This window comes from Perognathus longimembris, chromosome 14 (assembly GCF_023159225.1).
Source record: "Perognathus longimembris pacificus isolate PPM17 chromosome 14, ASM2315922v1, whole genome shotgun sequence".
NCBI lineage: Eukaryota > Metazoa > Chordata > Mammalia > Rodentia > Heteromyidae > Perognathus > Perognathus longimembris.
In genome coordinates, this window is record NC_063174.1 from 1,689,785 (window position 1) to 1,715,813 (window position 26,029).

At 55.9% G+C, this 26,029-nt stretch overlaps 5 protein-coding genes across 9 annotated transcripts; 1 reads left to right on the top strand and 4 right to left on the bottom strand.

The window, feature by feature from the left end:
• Positions 1-18: 18 nt before the first annotated feature.
• On the bottom strand, positions 19-25,491 carry Tm9sf1 (transmembrane 9 superfamily member 1). The gene is made up of 7 exons (XM_048362732.1): positions 25,485-25,491; positions 6,015-6,055; positions 5,434-5,787; positions 3,978-4,599; positions 3,545-3,730; positions 1,079-1,352; positions 19-550 (listed from the first exon to the last, which is right to left on the bottom strand). The coding sequence occupies exons 3-7, from the start codon at positions 5,758-5,760 to the stop codon at positions 157-159; spliced, it is 1,803 nt and encodes a 600-aa protein (XP_048218689.1). The 5' UTR covers positions 5,761-5,787; positions 6,015-6,055; positions 25,485-25,491; the 3' UTR covers positions 19-156.
• Tssk4 (testis specific serine kinase 4) lies at positions 12,538-15,212 on the top strand. 4 transcript variants are annotated; one of them, XM_048362772.1, is made up of 4 exons: positions 12,538-13,132; positions 13,466-13,680; positions 13,960-14,359; positions 14,704-15,212. In XM_048362772.1, exons 1-4 carry the CDS (start codon positions 12,905-12,907, stop codon positions 14,884-14,886), a joined length of 1,026 nt encoding a protein of 341 aa, XP_048218729.1. In that variant the 5' UTR covers positions 12,538-12,904; the 3' UTR covers positions 14,887-15,212. The 4 variants fall into 4 exon arrangements, with proteins under 4 accessions (XP_048218729.1, XP_048218730.1, XP_048218726.1 ...); XM_048362773.1 differs by having other exon boundaries at positions 13,990-14,359; XM_048362769.1 differs by lacking the exon at positions 12,538-13,132 and having other exon boundaries at positions 13,308-13,680; positions 14,632-15,212.
• On the bottom strand, positions 16,012-20,568 carry Chmp4a (charged multivesicular body protein 4A). Its single transcript, XM_048362781.1, has 6 exons — positions 20,442-20,568; positions 17,704-17,853; positions 17,442-17,619; positions 16,956-17,070; positions 16,694-16,829; positions 16,012-16,318 (listed from the first exon to the last, which is right to left on the bottom strand). The coding sequence occupies exons 1-6, from the start codon at positions 20,470-20,472 to the stop codon at positions 16,260-16,262; spliced, it is 669 nt and encodes a 222-aa protein (XP_048218738.1). The 5' UTR covers positions 20,473-20,568; the 3' UTR covers positions 16,012-16,259.
• Mdp1 (magnesium dependent phosphatase 1) lies at positions 20,779-22,325 on the bottom strand. 2 transcript variants are annotated; one of them, XM_048362785.1, is made up of 6 exons: positions 22,210-22,325; positions 22,065-22,125; positions 21,610-21,720; positions 21,301-21,408; positions 21,126-21,211; positions 20,779-20,980 (listed from the first exon to the last, which is right to left on the bottom strand). In XM_048362785.1, exons 1-6 carry the CDS (start codon positions 22,244-22,246, stop codon positions 20,859-20,861), a joined length of 525 nt encoding a protein of 174 aa, XP_048218742.1. In that variant the 5' UTR covers positions 22,247-22,325; the 3' UTR covers positions 20,779-20,858. The 2 variants fall into 2 exon arrangements, with proteins under 2 accessions (XP_048218742.1, XP_048218743.1); XM_048362786.1 differs by lacking the exon at positions 21,126-21,211.
• Nedd8 (NEDD8 ubiquitin like modifier) lies at positions 23,544-25,774 on the bottom strand. The gene is made up of 4 exons (XM_048362797.1): positions 25,655-25,774; positions 25,093-25,140; positions 24,850-24,932; positions 23,544-23,894 (listed from the first exon to the last, which is right to left on the bottom strand). The coding sequence occupies exons 1-4, from the start codon at positions 25,670-25,672 to the stop codon at positions 23,798-23,800; spliced, it is 246 nt and encodes an 81-aa protein (XP_048218754.1). The 5' UTR covers positions 25,673-25,774; the 3' UTR covers positions 23,544-23,797.
• Between the last annotated feature and the right edge of the window lie 255 nt (positions 25,775-26,029).

Consider the following 26,029-nt stretch of genomic DNA (forward strand, 5'->3'; position numbering starts at 1 on the left):
AGGACCGAAACGAGAGGCGACTGAAAAAGCTCAAATATATATTTCTTATAGAATAGAGACTCGCGGTTTCCCCGACAGTAAGGCAGCAGTGCCCTCACGTCGGTGGGGAGAGGCTGGCGGAGGGGCCCGCGGGCGGGAAGGGGGGGAAGGAAACCATCAGTCCATCTTGAGGTTCACGTAGATGTAACGGATGAATTTTAGGGAAGAGAAGAAGGAGATGGTGCCCAGCATGAGGAAGAAGATGTAACCGGTGAGCAAGGAGTAGCCGAAGAATTCCACCGTCTGCACCGCTCCCGACATGTTGGAGCGCCGGGCATAGTAGAAAACCGAGTAGAGGAAGATGAAGAGCCCGGTGGAGCCGACGCTCAGCACGGACCGCCACCACCAGCGGTAATCCTCCCCCGACAGCTGGAAGTAGGTGAGCGCGATGGAGATGCAGGCGCCCACGCTCAGCAGGATGGCGAAGACAAAGAAGAGGATGCCGTACAGGGTGTACTGCTCACGACCCCAGACTGTGGCGAAGATGTAGTACAGCTCCACAGAGATGGCGCTGCCAAGAGAAAACAATACGCAGCATTAAAGGGCTACGCAGGGCCGGGAAGGTGGCCTCGTGGCAGAGCGCTGGCCTAGCATGCATGGAGCCCTGGGTTCGATTCCTAAGTACCATGTAAACAGAAAAAGCCAGAGGTGGCGCTGTGGCTCAAGTGGCAGAGTGAGCAAAAGAAGCCAGGGACAGTGCTCAGGCCCTGAGTCCAAGCCACAGGACTGGCAAAAAAATAAAAAGAGGTACTCAACAAGTTGAATGATTACTCAAATGAGCTTTGAGCCCCCATATGAAGCCACTAAAACACTAGAGAACCGGAGTCCTGCAAGCACTGTGGGGCATACAGCCACTTAGTTACGTGGGGTAGAAGCGCTTACAAATCGCTCATAGTCTGAACTAACCGAAGCTTTAGTCCTGACGGGGTAGGAACTACTTATCCAGCTCTTACTGGTCCGGCGGGGATTATCCAAGGGCTGTGATACGGGGTGAGCGGGAAGAGCTGAGCGCCAGGGCTCTGGAACGAAGGAAGGATACCTGAAAGGCAGGAAGCCTCCCACCGTCATGTGGACCAGAGTGGACTTGTACCAGGGCTGGGGCGGGATCTCGCGGGCGATATTCTTGGTGCGACAAGGTGCGTCAAATGGGCTGGAGCTGTTCTTCCCGAAGATGCCTCCGATGACAGTCAGGGGGAAGCCCACCAGCAGCCACACCGTCAGGAGCAGCAGGACTGTGGTGGCTGGCAGAGCCTGTGTGGAACCGTTGGCCCAGTGCACTGAGTTCACCACGCTCCACGTCAGGAAGAAAGGCACTGCAGGGGCGGGTTCCGACAGGAAGATGAGCGCCAGGGTGCCCACTCACACCTCGCCCTAAGGGCACACTCACATTCTCGGATAAGCGGATCGTTGACTGCTTCATCTTTGGTGTGTGTGTGTGTGTGTGTGTGCGCGTGCGCGCTAGGATTTGGAGGGCCCGGGTGTGTTGGCCTTGCCTCTTTTGTTTTGCTCAAGGCTTGCACGGTACCCTGTGAGCCACAGCTCCCCTGTTGGCCTTTTGGTGGGAGTCTCATGGACTTTCCTGCCCGGGCTGCTCTTGAACTGCAATCCCCAGACCTCAGTTCCTGAGCAGTGAGGGCTACAGGTGCGAGTGACTGGTGCCTGGCTTCGCCTTTTCCTCAATGCTCTCTCTTCCCTGTCCTGCAGTCCCCTCTTCTTCTACCTCAGTGTCATCAAAGGCAACTGTTTCATCATGGTCTGCAAGTGACAGACACATTCTCGTCTCCAAGGTCTGTCTGGTCATGGCATTGGCAGTTCCTAGTGCTGGGACCCTATTTTCAGAAAGCCCCATTTTAACTATGTGCTGCTTAAGCCAAACACATGAAACTAGTAACAGGAAGGGTTCAGACACCTGCCTTTGAAAGGACAAGCTGCTTTGAAGGGCTGGAGTAAGCCTGCCTCCCAGATAAGTGAGGGACTACCAAAATATGAATTTAAGAGTGTGCTTTAAGTCTAAACATGTTATACTGGGCTGGGAATATGGCCTAGCGGTAAAAGTGCTCGCCTCGTATACATGAAGCCTTGGGTTCGATTCCTCAGCACCACATATATAGAAAATGGCCAGAAGTGGCACTGTGACTCAAGTGGTAGAGTGCTAGCCTTGAGCAAAAAGAAGCCAGGGACAGTGCTCAGGCCCTGAGTCCAAGTCCAGGACTGGCAAAAAAAACAACAACAAATAAACATGTTATACTAAGTATATGTAAATAAACATTTAAATAGAGTCACACTGCTGGGTCTGAAACCTGTTTCACTATTTTTAGTGTCTATGTGTGTGCTGGTATTGGGGCTTGAACTCAGTGCCTCTTATTCTCCCTTAGCTTTTTTGCTAGCTCTACCATTTGAACAATATCCCCACTTGCAGCCTTTTGCTAGTTAACTGGAGATAGTCTAGGATTCGTATGCCAGGGCTGGCTTGGAACTATGATCCTTAATCTCTGCATCCTAGTGGCTAGGATTACAGTGTGAGCCCCATGGCCGGTTCGGTTTCACTGCTTCTTGGGCATATTGCTTAGCTCATCTCCTCATCTGGGCACAATGGGGACGAGGTTACCTGCTTTACAGTTCCTGTGAGGATTGACTGAGATGAAGACATGTCAAGGGCTTACCACAGTCAAGGACATTTTAACAGCGTTTTGTCTGGTATTTCTTCCCCTCTACTTTTAATTGTTCAAAAAGGCAAACCAGGTGCCTGTGGCTCACGCCTGTGGTCCTAGCTTCTCAGGAGGCTGAGATCTGAGGATCCCAGTTTGAAGCCTGCCTGGGGCAGGAAAGTCTGGGACACTCCAGTGAATGACCAGAAAGTTAGAAGTAGAGCTATGGCTCAAGTAGCAGACTATTAGCCTTCAATGTAAAAGCTCAACAGCCAGGCCCTGAATTCAAGCCCCGGGACTAACCAGCATAAAAAACTTTTAAAAAGGTAGCCTAGGGATATAGCTCGGTGGTAAAGTGCTTGCCTAACATATCCAGGGTTTTGGGTTCAATTCCCACCACTGAAGGAGCCGCATGGCACTCATGCAATCCTCACACTCAAGAGGCTTGAGGTTGGGAGATCATGAGTTCGAGGCTAGCCTGGGCTACGTCGCAAGAGCCTGTCTCAAGAAAAGAAAAAGCCGGCACTGGCAGCTCACACCTGTCATCCTAGCTACTCAGGAGGCTGAGATCTGAGGACCAAGGTTCAAAATCAACCCAGGAAGGAAAGTCTGTGAGACTCTCATCTCCAATTAACCACCAGAAAACCAGAAGTGATGCTGTGGCTCAAGTGGCAGAGTGCCAGCCTTGAGCAAAAGAGCTCAGGGACAATGCTCAGGTCCTGAGTTCAAGCCCCAGGACAGACCAAAAAAAAAAAAAAAAAAGAAGCCTTGTTTTTTTCTCATTTCTTTCTCTCTGCCTACATTCCTTTCCCCCACCCCTTTACAATCAGACCCACCAGGGAAGGAAAAGTCCTCACCAGAGAAGAGACTGGTGGTGAGAATAATGTTCCACACCCAACGCTCGCCTCCGATCTGCCGGTAGAGGCGGCTGGACACGTAGCCGGCGATGCAGCAGGTCAAAGCGTACAGCAGGACGGCTGCGGAGTTGAGGGCCCCGTGCCGGTGCACGTTGAACATGCCCAGCAGCGCTGTGACGATGATTCCTGGAGGGCGGTGGGAGAAAGCCACATGAGAGCGCCGCGACCCGCACAGCTGCAGGGGAATCGCGCTCCTCCTCCCAGATCCAATGCCTTCAGCAAAATCACCCTCCCTGGGTCTGCTAGCCAGAAAACTTCCACCCTTCCCCTCACATCTTCTCCTCACCTTGAACCTTCTACAAGATCCTCCAACCTTTTCTTACAATCTACCTACCCTTTCAGAGAACTCTCCAATTCATTCTCATCATCTCACCAGTGCCAAGGGCCAGGAACTGGGCGCCCACACCCAGCACGGCACAGAGCAGACCACGGCACGGAGGGAAGCGGAAGACATCAGTGTGGATAATTTTCCAGCCATTGTCACCCTGGTCAAAGTCGTCACTGGATCCTCCAGGGGTGGTCTCCTCGTCTAGGTTGTACCGAGCCAGGTCGTTCCGAAGCACACGCATGAGAATGACAGCCACAAATCCCACCAGTAAGAACACGAGCACCATGGAGTTGATGATGGACAGCCAGTGGATTTCCAGCGTGCGGGGGAAGAAGCCCCCGCCATCCCCGCGGCGCCTGTCGCTGCGGCGCTCCACGGAGGTCTCAGACCACCGCACGCTGTAAGTGTGGGTGAGGCCGAGGGACTCGTCCGGTCTTAACCCGTCCAAGCTGTGGGGCTTGACGTCCCGCACGGACACGTTGGCGAATATGATTCGATCTCCGTGGAATTCCAGGTGGAAGTCCAAATGGGTCCAGAGTCCTATCTTGTGGCTATGTGGCAGGAAGCCACTTTCTTCCATGTAGCCCACGAAGCCACGAATGGGCAAGTCATCTACAACAAATTCAAAGTAATACAGTTCTTCGATGGCCTGGCGCAGCTGTTCTACCTTTAAAGAGAAAGTCAGGAGTCAGCCACACTCTCGGGCATGGGGTTACAACAGTTTCTCAGACTGCGGTGCTAGCAACACTTTGCAGGGGAGGACGCCGCCCTGGGTATTTGTCGCGTGCAGTATTATCCCTGCAGCCGCGACAGTTAAAAACATCTCCAGGCATTTCCAAATGTCCTTTGGGGGGACAAAAGTCTTCTGCTTAGACACACTGGGCTAAGTTCTAGTATGTTGGGGTTACCCTCAAAAAAAAAGCAAGTATAACTTTGAAAGTGTCAAGCTCTAGAAAAGGAGAGCAGCAAAGTGTTTCAAAAAGAGAGGGGGAGGGAGGGACTGGAGTATACTAAAGAACACTGCCACAATTTGATAACAAAAAGCCACGAAAGTTGGCCAGGAACTGGTGGCTCATGCCTGTAATCCTGGCTATTATTCCGGATGGTGAGATCCGGATTGCAGTTCGCAGCCAGCCTCAACAAGGGAGGTTTGTAGGCCTCTTATCTCCGAAGAATCACCCCAAGGCAGGACGTGGGGTGGTGAGTCGAGCAGTAAAGTGCTAGTCTTGAGCAAAACCGCTCAGGGACGGCGTCCACATCTTGAGTTCAAGGTCTACGACTGGCACGCGCGCGGGCACACGTACACGCGCGCACACACGCACGCACAAGACAGGAAGATCAGAGAGAAAAAGCTGGGGGGGGGGGCGGGGAGTCAGGTAGCTAATGGGAGGAAGGAAGGAGAGCTGGGGCGGTGACGGGGTGGGAATCGCTGTCTAGGGGAATGGGGTTCCGCGGCCGCTGGCGGGCGGGCGGGCGGGCCGGGGCCCCCCGGGAGGCCCACCTGCGCGGGGCTGAGCCGCAGCTGGCACAGGACCCGGCGCTCCGCGTTCTCCCGGAAGCGGATCTCGTAGAGGGACTCGGCCATGCGGTCGCCGTCCAGCACCTCGCCCAGGCTGAGGCTCTTGTGCCGGATCTCCTCGGGGCAGCAGACGGGCAGCCGGTAGTAGTGGTAGGTCTCCTGCGGGTTGTGGTACGGCCCCACCTTGTTGACGTACAGGAGGACCGGGTCGCCGGCCCGGTAGCGGGTGGCGCCCTCCGCGCCCAGCAGCAGCACCAGCAGCGGCAGGCACCGGCAGCCCCACCGGCCGGGCGGCCCGAGGACGCTCATCCTCCAGGCGGCGGGGTCGGGAGAGGCCTGCGGCGGTGACGGAGACCGGGGGGGGAGGGGGGCGTCAGCTCCGGGCGCCCCGGCGGGCTCCGCCTCGGCCCTCCGCCTCCCGACCCCACGGCGCGCGCGCGCGCCCGCCCGCCGGCCCGCAGGACCCGCGCCGGGGCCTCCGCGGCGCGCCGGCCCGTCTCCATGGCGACGCGGGCGCCCGCGCCCCCCGCCCCCGGGGCCCCGCCCCCGCCCGGGGTCCTCACCGCGCGGAGGGCTGGCTCGGGCGGCGCCGGCGGCCCGCGGGCTCCGGCTGGGGTCGCCCCCTGAGCGGCGCGGCGCGGCACCGAGCGGCGCGGAGCCGAGCGGCGGGGCTCGGAAGGACCCGACGGCCGGCCCTCCCGGGGCTGCCCGCCGCGCTGCCTGCCCGCGGCGGCCCTCCCGGGGCTGCCCGCCGCGCTGCCTGCCCGCGGCGGCCCTGCCGGGGCTGCCCGCCGCGCTGCCTGCCCGCGGCGGCCCTCCCGGGGCTGCCCGCCGCGCTGCCTGCCCGCGGCCCGTCCGGGTGCGCGCCGCGGGGCCCTCTCCCGCCCGGCGTCCGCCCCGGCTCCGGAGGCCCGAACGAGCTCGGCGCTCGCGTCCTCGGCGGAGGGGTCCTCCCGGCGGGGGCCTCGGGCCGGCGGGACAGCGGCTCCTCCCGGGGGTCCCGGGCCGCCCCGGCTGCGCGGGGCCGCGGCGGAGGCCCGCCCGGAGGCGCGCGGGGCGGGGCCGGGGCCTCCTCTCCCCCGACCCGGAGCTCCGCTGTCCGAGCCCGGAGCGCGTCCGGCGGGCGCCGGCCCGGCACCTTCCTGCGGAGGTGAGGCCTCGCCGCCCGCTCCGGCCGCCGGGACGCCGCCGTGGCCTCCGCCGGCCGCGTGGAGGGGAGCCGGGGCGCCTCCCTGGCCAGCCCCCCGAGGGCTCCAGGGGGCGGACCTGGGCGCGGGTCTGCCGGGGCCGGCCGCCGCTGTGACAGCTCCACCTCGCTCTCCAGGTAGCCGGGGGCCGGCCGCGAGCCCCGTCTGCCCTTTCACCTCGGGAACTGAGCAGCTTGAGGGGTGTTAGTGTCGTGGGTGAGTGTGGGTGCGCGCGCGCATGTGCCAGTCCTGGGGCTTGAACTCAGGGTCTCGGAGCTCGGTGGCTCCAGGCGACCCCTCGAGCCCCAGCCCCTGCCTGCCCTTTGGTGATGAGTTGGGGGTGGGAGTGCAGTGGCTGTTCCGCCCGGCCGGCCTCCAGCGGGGGTTCTCGGAGCTCAGCCTCCCGGGTATCAGAGCTACAGGCAGGAGCCGCCGGCAGCCGGCCTGACGGGCCGCTCGTTTTTGTCGTTTTAAGCTAACACACTTTGCCGTTACCGTAAAGGTGATGTACCGAGGGAGGACAAGCCGAGTACGTTTCCTCTCGTACAGGGCCCACTCTTCCCTCTTCCCCAGCCCCTCCCTCCTGGCTGCACCGGTGAGTCGCATAGCTCACTTTCATCAGTGTCCAGAAGACCGAATCAGCAAAAAATAAAAATTAAAAAAAGAGATCACTTGTTGACGTATTTTGGAGTTCACTGACACACACACACACACACACACATTCATACATACATACGATAATGAAGAGGTATGGAGGCATTGTACCTTTGTGTTCCTCTCCCGAGTGCATTGTCTTTTGGTCTCACTGTGTGTGAGTAAGCTTGATGGGTTATTAATTAAAAGGCGAAGAATCTTGTGTTATAAGGCGCTGGTGGCTCAGGCCTGTAATCCTAACTACCAGGGAGCTGAGATAGGAGGATCTTGGATTGAAGCCAGGCCAGGCAGGAAAGTTAGGAGGTTCATATTGCCAATAAAGCACTGAAAAGCCAGAAGCGGAGGGGTTAGAAACACAGCCACTCTCCAGAGTCAAAACTGAATAGATGCATAAGAGAGAGAGAGAGAGAGGTTTACTTGGGGGGGGGCAGGGCGAGTGCTGGGGCTTGAACTCCAGGCCTGGGCACTGTCCTCCCTGAGCTTCTTTTGCTCAAGGCAGCACTCTACCACTTGACCCACAGAGTCATTTCTGGCCTTGTTCATGTACTGAGGAAGGGAACCCAGGGCCTCATGCTTGCCAGGCAAGCACTCTACCCAGCCCCAAGGCAGTTTACTTCTCTGCAAGGGGTGCACCACTGTCACCCTACTCAGAACTAGGCAAGCACATTGGGTAGGGCAGTCTGATTCCTTTTACCTGTTGATAAAAGATTTATCTTCTGGCAGGCTGGTCACAGACAGTACAGGCTCTAGTCACATTTGCAGCAAAAAAGCAAGTAAATCCAGGAAATAACATACGAGATAGAAGCACTGGTTTGATTTAAAAAAAAAAAAAAAGACTGCTTTTTCTTACCTAGGTGTGCCTGAAGTGGTAGAGCGCCAGCCTTAAGTATAAAACACCAGGTGAAGGCATGAAGCCCCACGTTCGAGCCCTAATGCTGGCAACAACAACAAAAAACCTTGCCATCATTTCTTTCCATGGTTTTGTACTCTCTATGGATGTGTTTGGGATTCTTTTAATATTCTGTGGAATATTGTGAAAAAGTTTACTTTCTCCCTTATTTAAAGGGGACCTGCCCTCGGGTTTCCAATTGTCCACCAAGGAGGAATTTACAAGGAAGCATGGGAAATTACACATGGCTTTCTAACCTGAACAGTGTATACACTCACTTTTATGATTCATCCTTTTCTCATCCAGCTGTAGGCAGGTAAGATTTCAGAAGGTAGGGAATTAGGGTGTTTTTTTTTAAAGACAAATGAGGAGTGGGGGTGGGGGGAGTCACTGGGTTTACAGTACCCTTTAACTGACAGGTACCTAGTCTCTAAAGGTAGAATTCAGAGTCTCTCAAAATAATGGTCTCATCGTTTTCCCTCCGTTTATATCTATAGTAGTCATCTTGTTAGTTTCCTGGTCACTGCCCATTGGGTCATTTCACAGTGCTACTGGAAAGACTTTAAAACTCAGATCTCGGGAGGGGTTGTTGAGCACCCTTTTTTAAAATAAGGCCTAGTTTTGATACACAAGGACCGTTGACTGTAAATATGTAGAATAAAGCGAAGACAATCCAGGCACTGGTGGCTCACAGCTGTAACCCGATCTATTCAGGAGCCTGAGATCTGAGGATTGCGGTTCGAAGCCAGCAGGAAAGTCTATGAGACTCTTACCTCCTATTAACCACTAGAAAACCAGAAGTGGAGCTGTGGCTCAAAGTGGTAGAATGCCAGGTTTGAGGAAAAAATGCTCAGGGACAGCACCCAGACCAGAGTTCAATCCCCAGTGGTCAGAACTTGAACAAATAATGTTGAGCGAGACAAGCCTAGAACACAGAAAACAAAGGGGCATGATCTCCCTGATATATGACTGTTAACAAAGGGAGACGGAGAGACAGTAGAGACCAAGTCTGTGAAACCAAAAACTGCTTGTCAAATGGTATTTCCCTCAGGTTTGGGTCAGTGACCCAACATTATGTAACTAAAACCAAACAACTACTCAGCATATATAGGTCTAAAATAGACCTCTCAGTGGATCACAATAGCTCAAAAGCTATGTATGTATGTTCATATAAGACAAGGATAAGCAAACTCTATTGTTGACATTACATTAAAAGTCCTAAGTGAATTTCCTTTGGTGTAGGCCACGTGGATACTGTATATTTTTGATACACTGTGTATTGTCTATATGTCTACCTGATCTAGGGAAGGGAAAGAAAAACAGGGTGTAAGATATCACAAGAAATGTACACACTGCCCTACTATGTAACTGTACCCCTTTTACACAACAGTCAAAAAATTTTTAATTAATAAAAAAAAGGTGACATATTCATTTTCTGGAATCGCTTTCTGCATTCAGATAGAACTATTGGCTGTGATGTTCTCCCTGCCTTGTCTGCCCCGTCTACTGTTCTTACTTCTCAGCCAGAAGTAAGGAATTAGCACTTTAAGCAGTGTCATTTCTTTGTAAGCCTTTCCTTCCAGGTGTGTTCAGAGCATTTCATCTGACTGCATTATTTTACTTATGTGATGGTTTCTCTTGGTGACTAGCAAGTCACCAAGTCTTCAGGACCCAGAGATGTTTTTGTGTTCACTAGGGAGCTTAGTAGACATTCCTTGAATGAAATGGCATATACCTTGTATATGTGAGAGACTAGAGGTGTCATTAAGTTGTCCCTTCAGGGTGAGTTTGATGGGTAGAACTGGATGGGCTTCCTACCAAGGTGTGCCTTGGACAGTCTTAGTAGATTGAGGAAATTTCAGTAGAATTTGGAACAATCCTGCCAGTAGCCTTATGGCATAATCTGTTCTTGGATTATTTTGTTTTGTTCCAGAGAATGAAAGATAGAACTTCAAATCCTTTCCTTGTCTCCCCACAATTTAAATTCACAGAACCTGTGACCAGTTTTCCTGCTGCCATTCCCCCAGATGTGTTCCCCATTCCACTGAGACCTCCAGCCCACCTCTTGTTTCTAGCTTGTCCTTAATTTGTTAAAATTATTATTGAACTATTATACATAGGGGTTATCATTTCACACGTGGTGGTAATGAGTACATTTCTTTTTTGGACCGTGTCACCCCTTCATTTTCCCAGTTTTTAGCTTGTCTTGCTTGCTTGTTTGTTTTTTTCCCCCGAGTCAGGTGCCAGGGCTCACACCTGTGATCCCAGCTGCTCAGGAGGCTGAGCTCTGAGGATTAGCTTGAAGTCAGCAGGAGCAAGGAAGTCCATCAGACTCTTTAGATCCAAAAAAGCCGTAAGTTGACCTGTGGCTCAAGTGGTAGAGAATTAGCATAAAGCAGCTCAAGGATAGCACCCAGGCACTGAGTTCAAGCCCCAGGACCAGCACCAAAAATAAAAAAAAATTCTGAACTTCCAAAAGGTTGTACTAGGGGCGAGGGAGTTAAGGTATCCATCCAAGTGCTCAGTGCTTCCTGTTCAGTCTCCTCTTCCATCATTTTCCCATTTGCGTCCTTGCTCTAGCTGGTCCTATGTAGCTTGGATTCTATATGCCTCGTTCCAGCCACACTTTTTTTTTTCTTGGCAGTGCTGTATTTGAACTCAAGTCCTGTGCTTACTGGACAACTTGAACCATGCCCTGTGATCTTAATTATTATTTCATTGCAGCTATCACAAACTGTAATCAGCATTCAAGTACTTATAGCCAAGATGCCAAACAGAATCTCAACGTTCTATGTCCATAAGTTATTTTCTACCCTCATTTGTTTATTTGTTTTGTTTTTGTCGCCAGTCCTGGGGCTTGGACTCAGGGCCTGAGCACTGTCCCTGGCTTCTTTTTGCTCAAGGCTAGCCCTCTACCTCTTGAGCCACAGCGCCCCTTCTGGCTTTTTTCTATATATGTGGTGCTGAGGGCTTCATATATACGAGGTGAGCACTTTACCACTAGGCCATATCCCCAGCCCTTCCACCCTCATTTGGACCCTGTAATTCTGCTCATTGTCCAAACTAGTTCTATCTTCCTATCACTTGGCCTTCCTGCATAGCCTAGTAGTAGGAGATGCAAGCAAGAAGAGCAATATGAACACCGTGGTAGGCACTGCAACTGGACTGAGGGAGTTTCCAGGAGAAAAACCCATCATTTAGGTTTGAGCACTCAATAAAGCTTCCTTAAAAGACATTAAGGGGGCTGGGAAGGTGGCTTAGTGGTAGAGTGCTTGCCTAGCATGCATGAAGCCCTGGGTTCAATTCCTCAGCACCACATACACAGAAAAGGCTGGAAGTGGCACCGTGGCTCAAGGGGCAGAGTGCTAGCCTTGAGCAAAAAAAAGAAGCCAGGGACAGTGCTCAGGCCCCAAGTTCAAGCCCCGGGACTGGCAAAAAAAAAAAAAAAAAAAGACAAAATTGGAGTCAGTTGTACTCAGAGTACTCAGTAGGAGGATCTCAAGTTTCAGCCCTTTGGGGGGGGGGGGGACAGGTACCAGAGGTATGGCTCTGAGGAGTGCCAAGGGTTAAACTCCTCTACCAGCAACACAAGCCAAGCATGATGACCCACACCTGTAATCCCAACGTTCAGGAGGCTGAGATTTTGTTGAGGCCAGCCCATGATGCGTAATGACGAGGACAGGCAATGGGGTAGCAGGGCACTGAGTGTGTTAGAAATAGTTAGGGATTTGTGCATCGACTAGGTATAGGAATTAAAGTAGGGAGAAGGATCTAGGATATTTTGGTGTCTTACAGACAACTGGAATGTCAGTCAAAAGAAAAGAACTGAGTAAAACAGGGATTGTTCTATTTGGATGTGCCCTGAGATGCCTGAAAGACATAAGCAAATGGCTTCTGAGTGTGGCCCTGCAGACAGGTGCCCTGTGCAGGTGAGATGAGGAGCAGTCAGCAGAGAGGGCGTGGAAGCACTGGGGGACGCGTTACGTCCACACAGAGGATGTGGCGGCCCGTAACGGAACCTCTGGGGTCCGCTTTAGGGGTAGAGGGAGGGGCAGGGGTATGTAGTGTGATGTTAAGAGTGCTTACCTAGCACAGGCAGCACCCTGGCCCCAGCACCACCCACACAGGAAAAGGACAGAAGAAAGAGGAGGTGTTAACAGAAGAGCGGCAAGAAGAATGCATGGGAAGAAAACTAGAAGGGGTCAAAGAAAGCAGAAATGCATCTGAAGGTTGAGTCGTTAGACTGTGCCAACCCCCGACAATTCTTGGTAGAGAATGTTTCTCGTGCTGAACGGTAAAATCCCTAAGTTCTTTATTGGCCGTATCCATTTACCCTGGCGTCAAGCACCCTCCGGCACGTGCTAAGCAGATGCTCAGCTAACACGCACGTTCCATGCTGGTCCACGGGGGTCTTTCCAGATGCACAACACGCCTTTGAGAACGATTACGATTCAAAGTGCACCTCACTCCCAGGCTCCGTGGACAGTCACGAACAGAAGGTGTATTATGATGTGTGTAGAACACGGAACTTTGGGAAGTTCTGTAACCAGGAGGTAAAAGTGACAACATCCAGGGGAGACAAAGGGATTATTTTCATTCTCCCCCAAGTTCTTAGTGAAAGGCTGAGCCCAATATTGCAGGCTTACGCGGCTCTGCGGGCAAGCCTTCCAAGACTAGCCTCATCGGGACCCTAGCCCAGCTCTCTGCACTCAGCAAGCTCCACATGATGGGGAAGGGCGACTCCCCAGAGGCCCAGCCGGCCGCCCTCGCCTACCGCTCCGTCATGGAGGAGTATGGCTATGAGGTGGGCAAGGTCATTGGCAACGGCTCCTACGGGACCGTGTACGAGGCGTACTACACAAAGCAGAAGGTCATGGTTGCCATCAAGATCATCTCAAAGAAGAAGGCCTCTAATGACTATCTTAACAAGTTCCTGCCCCGGGAAATACAGGTCAGAAAAGGGGGCTGGGAGAGAGAAATGGAGCTGAGGATCGGCTTTCTGAGGCTTCTCAGAAGGGTGTGGCTAGGAGAGGGAGCCAAAATGAACATCTGTAAACAGCTAGGAAATTTCCTTCATGTACATTCAACCTCATTACCTACTCATTCACCTTCAGCCCCAACACTGCCAAGGAAAAGGGGGGAGTGGCTTCTTCACCGGCCAGCATGGGAGTTAGGTCAGTTCTGGTGCCAAGGTCTAAGTGCCTAGCAATGGGGGAGGAGTGCGAGGTGGACAGCTCAGGTAGGGTTGTTCGCCTGGTTTGATGGCTCCCTGTTGTGGGATCAGGTAATGAAAATCCTGCGGCACAAGTACCTCATCAACTTCTACCAGGCCATTGAGACTACATCCCGAGTGTACATCATCTTGGAGCTGGCACAGGGGGGTGACGTCCTTGAGTGGATCCAGCGCTACGGCGCCTGCACCGAGCCCCTTGCGGGCAAGTGGTTCAACCAGATGACCCTGGGCATCGCCTACCTGCACAGCAAGGGCATCGTGCACAGGTGAGGGCGGGCCTTTGGGCTCCCAAAGGGTTTTGATACGTGTTACCCATTTCCTGCCCCCGCTTCGTCCCTTAGGCCCAGCCATGCACTGTTTAATCATCTGACCAAAGACATCTATACCCACGGGGTGCAGAGACTGTGTCACACAGTCTGCTCTGGGCTCTGCGCACTCCAGTGGCCTGCCTTCCTCACAGCCTTGCACTCTCCTACCCTGCCTCCGCTCTAGCCTCTGACCCTTGGCCCTGAAGCTCCCGTTCTAATACAAAGCCCTCTCCCCAGCCTGACCCCCAGCCTTTCTGCTGCTGGTAGGGACTTAAAGTTGGAGAACCTGCTGCTGGACAAGCGCGAGAATGTGAAGATATCAGACTTTGGCTTCGCCAAGATGGTGCCTTCGAACCAGAACCAGTCTGTGCGCAGTAGCCCGTCTCACCGCCAAGTGAACTGCTTTTCCCACCTCAGTCAGACCTACTGCGGCAGCTTCGCGTACGCCTGCCCAGAGGTCCTGCTGGGCTTGCCCTACAACCCGTTCCTGTCCGACACCTGGAGCATGGGCATCATCCTCTACACGCTGGTGGTTGCCCGTCTGCCTTTTGATGACACCAATCTGAAGAAGCTGCTCAAAGAGACTCAGAAGGAGGCCACCTTCCCACCGAACTGCACCGTCTCCCAGGAGTGCAAGGTGCTGGCTTCCCCAGGAGGGCTGAGGTCTTAGGGATGACTCACGGGGAGCGTAGACACCACACCCGGGCCTCCCGGCGCAGCTGCACGCTCTTGCCCAGACTGAGAACGGGGGACACCGCTGGGATCCAGAACCTTCCCTGGCTGCATAAGCAGGCTCCAGCCGTAATCCCCTTAGGCCAGAACCACACGGGGAACGCGGGGCTCCAGCAGGAAGCCAGGGCCCCGCTCCCTCTCCCCAGAGTGCGGGGCTGGGCTCTCCTCCTCGCTCAGGCCCAGCCACTCGCTGCCCGTGTGGTACAGTGGGGGCAAGCTCAGCCAAGGCCTCTCTCTCCCCTGCCCCAGAACCTGGTCCTCCAGCTGCTGCGGCCAGCTCTCAAGCGGGCGACCATCCTGGACATCCTCAAGGACCCCTGGGTGCTCAGGTTCCAGTCTGAGCAGCCGCTCCACGAGCTCAAGCTCCTCCAGGCCATGTGCCAGCCCCCCAGCACCGTAAACCGCCACCAGTCCGTGGAGGTCACAACCTGAGGAGGCCGCGGCGGGGACGAGAGGGAAGGACGGCAGGACGGCCGGGGGTGAAAAATGTTTGATACAAAAATAAATCTAATTTTGACTTACTTTGACCAGCAAGAGTGAATAACATTCTTGCCTCAAGGGAGTCTTAGCAGGGAATCGTGCGGAGGGTCAGATGCCGAGGATCGCGTAGATTTCTATCCACAGCCTTTAATCAATCTTGGCACTTGCCTAACATTAAAACTCGAGCTGGGTGCTGGTGGCTCACGCCTGCAGTCCTCGCTACTCAGACTGAGACCTGAACACCGCAGTTTGAAGCCAGCCCAGGCAGGAGAAAGACCACGAGATTCTTCCTTCCATTTAATCACCAAAAAGGCCAGGAGGGGCACTGTGGCTCAAGGGGCAGAGCATCAACCTTGAGCAAAATGCTCAGGGACAGCACCCAGGCCCTGAGTTCAAGCCCCAGGACCTATCCAAAGTTAAAAGACAAAACAAAAAAGCAGGAATGTGGCTCAGTGGCAGAGTGCTTGCCTAGCATGCACAAAGCCCTGGGTTCAATTCCTCCGCACCACACAGATAGAAAAAGCTGGAGGAGGCGCTGTGCTCAAGTGGCCGAGTGCTAGCCTTGAGCAGCTCAGGGACAGTGCCCAGGCCCTGGGTTCAAGCCCTAGGACTGGCCAACAAAAAACCAACAGTGGGAGAGGGGTGCTCAGATTGAAACCTGATTTGAGGAAGTTTTATCACCATGGTGGTGGTTTTACCTATTTTCATTGTCTAAATGGTCAAGCAGTGGTGAAGCAAAGGCCTTCGCTGGCTCACTTTGGCCATGGCTCTCCTGCCTGTCTACAGCCCCCAGCGTCAGAAGGATCACCAGCACTGTTCCTGCACAATGTTTACTAGATCTGGTACACCTTTGTGTGTGTGCATACACGTGTATATAGTATGTATATATACACATACACACACAGTGTAGATGTGTGCACCAGTACTGGGGCACAGAAAATGTCTACACGTAGGCTGAGATACGGGAAATGCCCATTTGTTCTGTTTCCACTCCCCGTCATCACTCCATTGCCTGAAACAGGGCTGTAAAAACCAGGGGAAGTCTCAAGTGTATATAAGACAGTAAAGACATTGAGGATCCGTCACCCAATTTTATTGGGAACAACTGTGTCTGCTATCAAAGAGAAGGGAGCCCAGGGTTCCTTCTGCAGCAAGAACCTTCCGTGCGGCTAGGGATGGGAGGGGCAGTGGGCCCCTTTCTGAGACAGGATCATACCACCACCTCAGCAGGACCTCCTCAAACAGCTGTGCTCCTCTGGCTCAGCATTTGGCACTTAAGGAAAAGAGACTGATGAAGGCAGCAGTAGAAAACAGGCCCAGACTCCTCAGGATACCCATTCAGCCAGCTGTTTTAGTGCTGCTTCGTCTTCATCCACTTTGGAAGCTTTCGGAGTAAGGATAACCAAAGAAAGAAAGAAAGAGAACGTGAACGCCTCAGCCAACTTTCAGCCATCCCCGACTCTTGAACCCAGAGCCTGCACCTCAAGTCCGGCCCCACTGACTGCCGGGCTGCTGCTCACTCCCACAGCACCTTTGTGCTTATCAGGAAGAGGGGCCTCTTGCTTGCACCTGCAAGCCCAAAGCAGGGCGCATGGATTATCAGATAAAGCTCAAGCTGGCTTGTGGGTTCAATTCCTACCCCCTTTTAGTTAGCTGCTGCTATACATCACTGTGCAGCTGCAACAGCACCTCTCTCTGCTGCGGGGTAATCTCGTCCCGTATCTCTCCTACCCATGAGACAGCCAGAAGCCCTTGGTACCTGGACCTGCAGGTAGACGTGTGGAAGGTACACTAGGCAGTGTGATTGAGGGTTCTTCCTCCTTGCTGTCCACATTTAACAGCTCCCGGGCTAGCTCCTCCTGTTCCAGCTCCTCCAGCTCTTCCAGCAGCTCATCCTGGTATGGGATAGCAAGGCTACACAAGACAAGGAAAGGAAACTTCCACTTGCCCCCAACAGACCCCTCTTGGGCTTCCTTCTGGGGAAGGCAGCCTCACGTTTTCTCCAGTATTCCCCGGCCTACCTCGTCCACGTCGTCTCCAAAGCCCATGGGTCGAGAAATGGCATCTGAGATCTGCTGAGCCACCTCCTGTTGTTCTGTGATGTCAGCCATGAGCTCATCTACCTTGTCGATGTCCCTGAGAATGAAATACAGAGCCAAGAAGGCTGGCGGCAGCCCTTGGTAGATTTTCACCCCAGGAGTGAAGCCCTGTGGGCTTTACACCCGGGACTGGGAAAGGGGAAGAGGCAAGTCTGAGCTCAGAATGTGAAGGAGCCACTCGGGAAAGGACAGGCGGGACTTCCTTCCCTGAAGGCTCTTAAGGACACAGAGAAACCATTTTTTCTCTTGACAATGTTCCAGCCGGAAAAAGGATTTTTTTTTTTTTTCAGGAAGAAAGAGGGCATGCAAAGGGTGACATAAATTCTGCAAGGCTTCCGAGTTGACCGTGCGACCGCAAGCCACCCTTCCCAGCGCCCGGGGCCCCTTCTTCCCGCCCCCCCTACCCACATGTCCTGGTAGGCTTTCTTCATGCCTCGAGCGGCGAGCTCCATGGTCCGGAGCACTTCTGCATTGGTGGTGGCATTCTCAATGGCCTCACGCTGGAACTCCAGGGTGGACAGTGTCCCGTCAGTTTGGGCCAGCTGCTGCTCCAATCTTTTTTTTCTCCGCAAAGCCTGCAGGGCAGCTGACCCAGCCCATGCCCTAAACATCAGAGTCAGAAGTACCTGCTTCCCCCGGGCCCTCCCCAGCCACTCCTTTCCCTCAATACCTCTCTTATTCTTGGTTCCATGCTTCTTGGCTGTTTGTAGCTCCTGTTGGATCTTCTGCTCCAGGAACTCCTGCTTTTTGATCAGTATCTTCTCGGTCTCCTTCAGTTTCTGTATCGCTTCTTCTGGGGTTGGCTGCTCCTCCTTCTTCCCTGATGAGTGCAGCGGAGCAGGCCCACATTGATGAAAGGTAACACATCACCAGCTAGGGACTTGAACTGTGCTACTGCTAGTCAGTAAATGATTCTCTACAATCAGTGTACTCCTTAATGCTATAAACATGAAAACAGCACAAAGATGTTTACATTTCTTTCTAAAATGATAAGTAGTGCCTGGCGCCACCGGCTCACGCCTGTCATCCTAGCTACTTGGGAGGGTTGTGGTTCCAAGGTAACCCACCCGGGGAAGGAAAGTCCGTGAGACTCTCATCTCCAGTTAACCACCAAAAAAGCTGGGAGTGGAACCATAGCTCAAGTGGTAGACTGCTAGTCTTGAACAAAATGAAACTCAGTGGCAACACCCAAGCCCTGAGTTCAAGCCCCAGGGTAGGCCCAAAAAACAAAGATGTGGCAAGCCAGGTACCAGTTAGTCAAGCGTAGAATCCTAGCTGCTTAGGAGGCAGAGATAGGGTGGATGGAAGTTTGAGGATGAAAAACTAATGAGACCCTTTCCTCAATCAAGACCTGTGATCTTAGATCTAAGAAAGGCCTAGAATGGGAGGATAACACTTTCTTGCCTAGACAAAAAGTTTATTAGACTCGAGATTGACAGAAAAAAGCACAGAGGTGTGAACCAGTCATCCTAGTTCTGGTGGAAAGCATAAGTAGGAGGATCAAAGTCCAGGCTGGCCAGAGGAAAAAAGCAAGACCCTATCCCCAAAATAACAAGAGGAAAAACAGGCTAAAGTGTAACTCAAGGGGTAAAACATGCCTAAGAAGCATGTAGCCCTGAGTGACAATCTGACTTCCTAAAGCCAGTAGGATTTTTTTTGTGCTTTTTTTTTGGGGGGGGGGGCAGGGGCAGGGGGCAGTCATGGGCTTGAACTCAGGACCTGGGTGCTGTCCTTGAGCTCTTTTCCTCCTCAAGGCTGACTCTATCACTTTGATCCGTAGCTCCACTTCTGGTTTTCTGGTGGTTAATTGGAGATAAGACTCTCACAGACTTTCCTGCCTGGGCTGGATTTGAACTGCAATCCCCAGATCTCAGCCTCCTGAGTAGCTAGGATTATAGGCGTGAGCCACCAGCGCCCAGCATAAAGCTTTATTTTTTCCTTTGTCAGTACTGGGGATTGAACTCAAGGCCTCACACTTGCTAGGCAAATGCTATCACTTGAGCTATGCCTCTAGCCCTTTCCAGAGCCAATATTATTTTTGCTATTCCAAGCTGCCTTTCCAGTCATTTCCAAAACATTTTACCACTTGGGTCCTAGACGATGCCAGGAGTTCTGACTCAAGATCAAACTAATAAAGTACAGAGTGCTAAAGGAAAAGAAAGTGACTTCAATTTCCCTCTTTCTTGTTTGCATTTTCAGGGATTTTGTTATGTATTCCAGGCTGGCCTTGAATTCATGATTCTCCTGTCTCACCCTCTAAAGACGGTGTGTACCACCATGCCAGGACATTTTTAAAAAAAGAGGACCTTATTAGCATGTGTTAGGTGTAGAAAGTTTCACTGTAACATACACATTAACAGTAGGGATGGGTGCAAATAAGGATATATGTAAACAACGTATCCCAATCCTTCCAACAAGGTTACTCTCCCCATCTCTGCCTTTCCTTAAACAATTTCAGCCTGGTGCTTGCTGACAGCGCACAGGAGTAATCCTAGCTACTTGGGATGCTGAGATCTGAGGATTGTAGCTTAAAGACACCCTGGCAGATAAATCCATGAAACTCTCCATCTCCAATTAACAACCAGAAAGCCAGAAGGGAGCTGTGAATCAAATGGTAGCGAGCTAGCCTTGGATGAAAAAGCCAGGCAAGACAGCCAGGCAAAACTGCCACGCACTAAGTTCAACTGCAGTATGGGAACAAGAGCCCACAATTCCAATTGGTATCACAACTTCCTTTTCATACCTGCAGATAACTACTTCTACCATATTTAACTCCATTCACTCTATTGGTAGTCCTCCCTCCACCCCCCCCACATGCTCCTGCCCTCCCCCCTGGCAGTACTGGGGTTTGAGCCCCGGGTCTGAATGCTACCCCTGAGCCACACCTCCAGTCGCATCTTCTACACTTCTAATTGTCCCCTTTTTGGGGAGGGGGGCGGGTACCAGTGCTGTCCTGCCAGAGTTCCTAGTTTCCTTAGATGCACCGACGGTGCTGTTTCTCGCAGGCTGTGCGCGCTGGCCGGGGTGGCTCTTTGCCCCGCCCAGCAAGCTGCCAGGGCCCCGGCACACCGCCCGCCCGCGGCCTGCGCGGGCGCCCCTGGCCTCCCCGCTCTCCTTCGCCGCGGAGAAGGGCGTCGAGCGGCTGCTTCCCCTCCTCGGACCCCTCCGGCCCGGCACAAAGCCAGCGGAGAGAAGCACCGAGGTTTCCTCCGGGGCCGGGCGGGGGCCCCCGGAAGCGAGGCCCCGCAGCCCGCGCGCGCGGTGCCCGGGCCGCCCCGCTCGGGCCTGGCGCTCCAGGCGGGCGGGGGTGGGGCGCCCGGCGCGGGCGGCCCCGCGAGGCTCCGCCGGGGGCCGGGGCCGCTCCCCGTCCTCTCCCCGCCCCGGCCCCCCGCGCACCCCCGGGCTCACCCCTCCCGAAGAGCCGGCCGAGCCCACTCATCGCGACCGGGCCTCCCGCCTCCGCCTCCGCCCCGCGGCGGGCGCCGCACTTCCGCTGGGCTCCCGGGGGGGCGGGTCTCGCCGCCGGCCCGCCTCGCCCAATCCCGCGCCGTCACGTCATCAAGCGGCGCGGAGGCCTCGGCGGGGGCGTGGCCGGCGCCTCTCCCGGCGATCGCCCCGGGGCGAGGCCGGAGCCGCGCGCGCCGCCAGGGCGCGGAGCCGCGGGGCGCGCGCGCGGGCTCCGGCGGGGGGAAAGCCCACGTCTCCCACTTGGGTCCGACACACGCGAGAGAAAGCGACAACTCCCCCCGCGGACGAGATCCCTTTAATCGGCTCCGAGGGCGCCCGGGCACGCCCCCTGGTCGAGCCGGGGTCCAGCCGGGGGCCTCACGGGCGGCTCGGGCCCGGCGCCGCAGCCCCAGGCCCGGCCCGAGCCTTGGCAAACGTCTCCAGCCCTTGCGTTAGGGTCTGAAGGCTCATTCCGTTCTGGACGTGGATGCAGGTGACACCTGGAAGAAGAGGGAGAGACAGATGCCGGGGGTCCCGGGGCTCCCCGTGAACCGCCCTCTCCGCGCGGGCCTCTCGAGGCAGGCCGGCGCCCTCCCCGGAGCCCTTCCTCCGCGTCGTCCGGGGGCGACCCTCGCCGCCCAGTACCCAGCTGGCCGACATCCACGATGTTCCGCCTCTCGTCATCGAAGAAGATCATCTGGGAGAAAGGAACCCCCGTCTTCTGCCGTAACCTGGGCGGGACCCCGCGAGGCGGGTCGGCTGGAGCTGTGGCTCGCCGGCCCCCCCCCCCGTCCCCGCTCCCCCCCCTCCGCCCGCCCACCTCTCGAAGTGCGTGACCTTGCTGCCCGGATAGATTTCCCGGTGCACGAAGTGTCGGGCCAGGCTGAAGAGCTCCAGCAGCTGGTCGGCCCCCTGCACCTCCCCGGTCCTGCGGGAAGGCGGAAGGGACGGGACCGGGGGAATCACGGGCTAGAAGCGAAAGTCGCTTACGACGGGGGGCGGCGGAGCCTCCGTTTCCGCAGGAGGGGCGGGCACCCCGCCCGCCCGCCCGCAGGCAGGTCCCGCGCCCCGGCTGGCGCGACAGTTACAGGCTGGGGCGATCCGCCCGGCTGCGGCGGACCCTTCTTACCGTGACGCCGCCGCGACGGGCACCCCAAGGCCCTGCAGCCGGCCCAGGACGCCGGTCACCTCCGGGTACAGCCGGACCTCCTGGCCCCGCCGGTCCCGCACCGTTCCGTCCCTGGAGGGCGGGGGGGAGGGGAGACGGCTCAGCTCCCGGAGTGCGCGGCGAGTCCCCCCCCCCCCGGCCTCCCCGGCTCAGCGGGCGCGGCGGGTCCCCCCCCCCCGGCCTCCCCGGCTCAGCTCCCGGAGGGCGCGGCGGGTCCCCGGCCTCCCCGGCTCAGCGGGCGCGGCGGGTCCCCCCCCCCCCCGGCCTCCCCGGCTCAGCTCCCGGAGGGCGCGGCGAGTCCCCCTCCCCCCCCCCCGGCCTCCCCGGCTCAGCGGGCGCGGCGGGTCCCCCCCCCGGCCTCCCCGGCTCAGCTCCCGGAGTGCGCGGCGGGCCCCCCGGCCTCCCCGTCGCCTCACCTGTCCTTGTGGAACGGGGGGTCCACGTGCGTGTCGACCCAGAAGGGCCAGAGCGTGTAATCTGCGGGGGGAGGGGGCGTCAGCGGGGGGGGGCGGGCGGGCGAGGGGAATGCCCCGCCTAGATCCCCCCCCCCCCGGCCCTCACCCAGATCAAAGACGGCGAGCGAGGGGAGCTGCGACATGGCCGGGCCCGCGAGCGGCGCGCCGACGCGCAGCCTTCCGGAGCCGGGGCGCGGGGCTGCGGGGCTCCGGGCTCCGGGCCGCGGGACACAGCGCCCCCTGCTGCTCGGCCGGGGAAAGGCCGCTCCGCACCCCGCGCGGGGCTCCGGGCCGCGGGACACAGCGCCCCCTGCTGCTCGGCCGGGGAAAGGCCGCTCCGCACCCCGCGCGGGGCTCCGAGCCGCACAGCGCCCCCTGCTGCTCGGCCGGGGAAAGGCCGCTCCGCACCCCGCGCGGGGCTGGGGGCCGGGCCAGGGAGGAAAAGGATTTACCGCCCACCAGAACAAAGCCACCGGGGGGCCTGGTTCAGGGGACGCCGGGCCAGCCGTGAGCAAGAGCCCCAAATTTAGGCTCCAATCCTGGTAAGCAGCAAATAGAACTGCAGCCCAGTCTGCAGGGACTGCCCTGCCAGGAAAAGGACAAGGGGAGGAGGAAAGGAAACCCAAGGGACGCACCAACTCCCAGGGTTTGTCCAGCCAGGCCCAAGCGTCCGGCAGAGCCGCGGCTGTGAGGACTTACCGGGGCTTATGACATGCACATCAGAGCTATACCGGCATGAGCGTAAAGGAGAAGGGTTTTACTGCGTGTCAGTTTCTTTCTCTTCTTTTGCCAGCCCTGCGGCTTGGGACTCAGGGCCTGGGCACTGTCCCTGGCTTCTTTTCACTCAAGGCTAGCACTCTACCATTTGAGTCACAGCGCCGCTTCTGGATTTCTGTTTATGTGGTGCTGAGGAATCGAACCCAGGGCTTCATGCATGCAAGGCAAGCACTCATTAAGCCACATTACCAGCTCTGTCAATTTCTTTTTTTCTGTCAGTCCTGGGCCTTGGACTCAGGGCCTGAGCACGGTCCCTGGCTTCTTTTTGCTCAAGGCTAGCACTCTGCCACTTGAGCCACAGCGCCACTTCTGGCTGTTTTCTATATGTGTGGTGCTGGGGAACTGAACTCAGGGCTTCATGTATACGAGGCAAGCGCTCTTGTCAGTAGGCCATATTCCCAGCCCATCCCTTCAGTTTCTTAAAACATTTTTAGCATGGCTGCTTTTTACATATCAGCATGAGGTTACTTATTATGCCTCTGGGAAGAATGGCACTGGCCATTATGAGCTGGTAAGAGCTGGCTGCAGCACAGAGCTGAGTTAGACTTTCCTAGAGTTTGAGAATCTCCCTAACAGCACGCGCCCATTCTCCCACCCTTTAGTCTGGTATGGCTGGTTAGTATGTGGCCTATTTTGGTTTAATCTGGAGACAAGACAGAGTTCAAGAGGCCAGGAAATATTTTATTGGCAATCAGGGCACAACCATAAGAGGGAAGCACACAGGATGACAAGCTAAATCCCAATAGCCAGCAAAGGCCCTTTGGGCCAGAAACACTGCATCCTGGGGTCCTCACTTTCTCCCATCAGTAGACACAGGAGACTGGGCATCAGGGGGAGGGGGCAGTGGCTCTGGTGTCCCAGAGAGCGAGGACTCACTGCCAATGATGGGTAAGAAGGTAAAATGGAGGGAAGGCCCATCATTGTCCATAACCACCTCCTCCTCTCAGGGCTAACACCAGGTGCAGGACTGAACCACCTAGAATCTTGTAATCAGCTGCTGTCTTCTCATCATTCCTACAGAGGAAAACAACAAAAAAAGCATTAGGAATCTAGAATAGCGCCAGTTGCCGGTGGCGCACACCTGTAATCCTACCTACTCAGGAGGCTGAGATCTGAGGATCCCTGTTCAAAGCCAGCAGGAAAGTCCGTGAGACTCTCCTCTCCAATTAACCACCAGAAAACCGGAAGTGGAGCTGTGGCTCAAGTGGTAGAGCGCCAGCCTTGAACTAAAGATCTCAGGGACAGCACCCAGGCCCAGGGTCCAAGCCCCACTACTGAAGGGGAAAAAAAAAATCTAGAATCTCTCAGTGTAATATTTCTTCCAATTTTGAACACAGGCAAAACTCCTCAGTTTTAACACTTATCAGTAAATTGTTAACAATAGAAACTATTTGTTATATCACATTACAGCTGTTTGCAGGTATCCTCAAAAATACTTTAAAAAGACCATGTCATTAGATCTTACTTAATGCATTAGTTTTTGTTTTTTGGGTTGCTGTTTTTTTTGCCAGTCCTGGGCCTTGGACTCAGGGCCTGAGCACTGTCCCTGGCTTCTTTTTGCTCAAGGCTATCACTCTACCACCTGAGCCACAGCACCACTTCTGGCTTTTCCTATGTAGGTGGTGCTGAGGAATCAAACCCAGGGCTTCATGTATATGAGGCAAGCACTCTACCATTAGGCCACATTCCCAGCCCCGCCTTAGGTTTTAAAGGCACTCAAATATACCACAGGTTTGTTTTAAAATTTCATAGCTGTACTTCAGCATAACTTGTTTCCTTTGTGATTCTATGTATCTCATTCAATTCCTGGAATAATGTTATTCTGAGAAGATTCTGCTTCACTCAACTGCCAGAGTCACTAAACTGCTAGAGTCCAAGGCAAAGACACCGAAGAGGCAGACCCGATCCACCTCCTACCTCCTCGTGTTCGACAGGATTGCTATGTCCTCATTCTCCCCTCCAAACTCACATCTGTTTGCCGCTGTAGATCAGTCGCTGCTGTTGTGGGGGGATTCCTTCCTTTTCCTCCACGCGCTCCTTGATTCGCTCCACCTTTGAAGGGACAGTCAGAGGCTGCTTAGAATCACAGCACCCCAGAGAGCAAACACTGTGCAGACGGCATGAGCACGAAAGGACCACGTTCAGGAGCACACCTAGAAGTGGGCACTAACGAGGCAAGAGGACGGGCAGGGAGAAACTGGGTATACATCACCTTGTCTGTGGGTTCAATGTCGATCTCAATCTCCTTTCCAGTCAGCGTCTGAAACAGGCAAACGTTTCCCGCGTCCCACAGTGCACGATGCCCTCCCCCCGGGTGGAGCGCGCCGTGGCCGTGGCGGTGGCGGTGGCGGCCGGCGGGGGCCCGCGGTCTCCTCCGCAGCACCGCCGCGCGCGGGGCGCCAGCCGCAGGGCCTCGCCCGGCCGTTTTACACCGTGGACACTCGGGGGCGGGCCACCCGTCCCCGCCGCCCCGCCAGAGTCGGCGTCAGCACCGCCTTCCCGAAGGCCCCGGAGGGAGACGCTGCGGGGAGCGGTCCGGCCCGGGCTTCCCCAGCCCGCCGGGGCTGCGCGGGGCCGCCCGGGCCGGAGGGCGAGGGTCGGGACGGGCGGCCCCCGGCGGGGTCCCGGGGATCCCCCCCCCCGCGCCTCCCATCGCGCCCCGCGCGGCGCCCGGCTCGGGGAAGGCACGGCTCCCCGCGCCCGCCGCGCCCCCCAGGCGGCGCCGAGGCCCGCTCCGCACCGCCGCGTCTCCGCGAGCCCGGCGGCGCCCCCACCTTCACTTTAATCAGCATCTTCTTCCCGGGTCGGGGCGGCGAGTGGATAAATCGCTGCTTCCCCCGCTGCGGCTGCCGCGGCCCCTGCCCAGCGCTCCGCCCCCACCAGCCACTTCCACTTCCGGGTCACGCTCCGGCCCCGCCCCCCTCTGCCCGTCGGGTTCCCGCGAGGCTCGGAGAGGACGCCTGGGCTTCCTCTGCGTGCTGTTGTGATGCGAAGACGGCGGCCGGTTTAGTTACAGCCGAGACGCCGCCGCCAAGAGCTTTGGAGCATTTCCTACTGAGCCAGGGTTAGCGGAAACCAAGTGGGGGGGGCGGAGTGCTCCCGTCATGCGCTGCGGCAGCTCCGCGCTTGGCATCTTGGGAGTTGTAGTT